Source organism: Chinchilla lanigera, unplaced genomic scaffold (genome assembly GCF_000276665.1).
Source record: "Chinchilla lanigera isolate Chin_1 unplaced genomic scaffold, ChiLan1.0 scaffold00028, whole genome shotgun sequence".
NCBI classification, from domain to species: Eukaryota; Metazoa; Chordata; class Mammalia; order Rodentia; family Chinchillidae; genus Chinchilla; species Chinchilla lanigera.
The window spans coordinates 16,893,668-16,896,535 of NW_004955429.1; the positions used below are offsets into that span (position 1 = coordinate 16,893,668).

Genomic DNA, 2,868 nt, shown 5'->3' on the forward strand with positions numbered 1-2,868 from the left:
GCCAGGTCCCGGCGCGCAGCAGGCGCGGCGCCGGCTCTCTTCGCCCGGAGCCCTCCTCGCTCGCGGGCCCGCGGAGGGGCGAGCGGGCGGACACGGAGCACCGTGGCACAGATGGACAAGTGGTGCTGGGACGGCCGGGGAACAGGAAGAACAAAGATAAAGCAGGCTTTCAGGTTTTAAGTGATGGGCGCCCTGCCCCGCCCTGGTGCCTCTCATTTGATCTCTCTGAATACGATTAACGGAAATGGTCACCAGGCTGGGCCTGGGGTCCCTGAGGCTGAAACAAGGAATTTAACTCATCCTTTTAATAAGTTTGCGAGTTTCCTGACTTCCACTGCAGAAAAGACTTTTCAGGACACAGCCACAAAAGAGGCAAAAGGGTTGTTAGAGGTAAAGCTAGGATGCGCTCAGGAGGGGGCACTAGTGCTCAGTGAAATGAGACACAGTACCAGCCAGGGAAGGGCACGTTTAAAGGCTGCCTTCAGGACAGGTGGTTCGGATGTACAAGCCATCTACACCCCGCCAGAGACCTCATTGGTAAAGAGGGGCGTTAATCTCAGTGTGAAGTTGCAATGTGAGATTTAGGTGCCCTGCTTAACAGAGACTGCGCAAGAATCAGAGTTTTGGGCAAATAAGGGGGAAGCGGGTTTGGGTTGTATTGTCCCATGACAATGGCAGCAAAAGAAGACAGTATCAGGCTTTTTTTTTTTTTTAATCTTTTTGAACTATGCAGTTCAAGCTGGCCTTGAGCTTACTTTGCAGCCCAGACTGGCCTCAAAGTCGTAGAGATCCTCCTGCCTCAGCCTCCCAAGTGCTGGGATTACAGGCATGTGCCACCATGCCCAGCTAAGTATCAGGCTATTGGTATTGGTCATTAGTAATCAGACTGAGAGTGGTTACCTTATTTTTAAAGGAAGCAAGAGATACTGGTGAAATACCCTATACAGATATTAAAGGCAAAGCTAGGAACGCCCTTTGGGTAGTAATTCACTGGGCTAGGACAACTGTGACAAGGCCAAGAGCAAAGATGGAGACCTCACAACCAGTAATGACAGTCCATGGGGTAGCTCAAGGCGTCCCATGAACAGTGTCCTCAAGCTTCAGCCGTGGGTGGACTGGTCAGCTTCCGGTGTGACCAGAGGAGGACAGTTGTCGGAAGAGCCTGGAGTCAGACTGGGTCCGGGCCGGAGTGGCCTGCGTTGACGTCAGTCCTGAGTGTGCTTTGGGGATCATGATGGGCGGTCCAAGTTGACGGGGTTCTTGGGAGTACACCCTCTTAAGCGTGGTGTGGTAGATTCAGATGGGCCGGAGGGGCTCCTTTTTTTCAGTCTTTTACCCAGACCGAATCCCCTGGTTGAAATGGGTGTATTGGACTGCCAGTGGGGACAGGGGCTTTGTTAAGCTGAGAGAAAACTTTTCCTAGTACTTGTAGCTCTTGGACAATATAGCGGTCTCCTAGCTGCTTGATGTCTCCCCAAATGTTTAACAACCAGCGGGGGCCTTCCAGGTGCACATCTAATTCTGAGTAAGGCTAGGGGCAGCTTCTCTATCCAGGTTGCTCCTGTTTTTTGACAGAACTTATCCAGGATGGATTTTAAGGTCGATTTATGCATTCTACTCTCCCTGAACTCTGTGCTAGGTAGGCTGCATGTAGATTCCGTTTAATCTTTAGGAGATCTGTGAGGCTTTGAACAGTTTGGGCCACAAAAGCAGGTCTGTTGTCATTCCCGATTGCTAGAGGATGTCAGCATCAGGGAGTTTCCTCAAGGAGGAGCTGGATAATTTCTTGAATCTTTTCTGTCTTGGTTGGTTTGGCCTCCACCCATCCTGCATAGGTGGAGACAATCACTAGTAGGTATTTGCATCTAAAATAGGGCTTTACTTCAGTAAACTCTATCTGCAGGTCCTCAAACGGTGAGGTGCCCGTGTGTGGAGTTCTGTAGAGGACTGTTGCAGGCACAGGCTTGGCGCACTGGACAGAGGAAAGACTGACAGAAGTCTTGAGAAGTAGAAATATCTTCCCAAGAGGGTTTCTAAAGCAGTTTCTCCAAGGCGAGGGTGCTGACAGCCCTCTTACACAATGGAGTAAGCAATCCGCTGGCATAGAAAGGTTTGATGGTCTCTGAACATCCACCATCGTCCCTCGTCCCTGGAAGCGCCTTCTTCTTGAGCCCAGAAATTTTCTTCTGGAGAAGAGACCCAGGAGTTATCGTCGGCAGTGTCTTTCTGCTCCAGTGACACTGGTAGGAGTTAGGAGCCAGTAATCTCTTGCAAAGGAGCGATCAAAGATGTCAGCCTTGCGCTCACAGGGGGTGGCTTCTTCAAGGGTCCGAGCGGGGATCCTTTGGGGCTCAGGGTGGGGAAAGCCTTGGAGACCTCTGGTTTAGTCTGCTTGGTGGCCTCTTTGGCAGTGTGACCCCCAGTTGATTTCCACTGGTAATGCGATCTGATCCCTTCGGGTGTCTCCAACAGCATATGACGGGCACCTCTTTGGGTTCCCAGATGGCTTCCAAGAGCTGAAGTGTTTCCTTTTTATTTTTAACCTCCTTTCCTCCTGCTGCTGGGAGTCCCCTTTCTTTGTATGTTGCCCCATGAATGTCAACTGTGGCAAAAGCACACTCTGAATCAGTGTAAATATCGACAGTCTTGAGCGCACCAGAGGGCTCGGATGAGGGCCCAGAGTTCTGTCCTTTCTGCTGACCAGTCCTGAGGAAGGGGTCCTGCTTCAGTGACGGTCTGTGGTGGTGACAGCTATCCTGCGAGGTGTTCCCCAGCGTGGATGAAGCTGCTGCCATCTGTGAACAAGGTAGCACCAGTCTGGGGAATGGGCTCGTTGGTGCGATCAGGCCTGCCGAAGAACAGTTCGTT

General features: G+C 51.5%; 1 protein-coding gene across 1 annotated transcript in view; it reads right to left on the minus strand.

Moving 5' to 3' along the window:
* LOC106148787 overlaps window positions 1-2,475 on the minus strand; it is a gene marked incomplete in the record, with an annotated part of 3,368 nt that extends 893 nt beyond the window's left edge. The window contains 2 exon segments of the mRNA XM_013515357.1: window positions 1-166; window positions 2,308-2,475. Of these exon segments, the coding sequence (XP_013370811.1) occupies window positions 1-166; window positions 2,308-2,475 (334 nt within the window).
* Window positions 2,476-2,868: the final 393 nt, after the last annotated feature.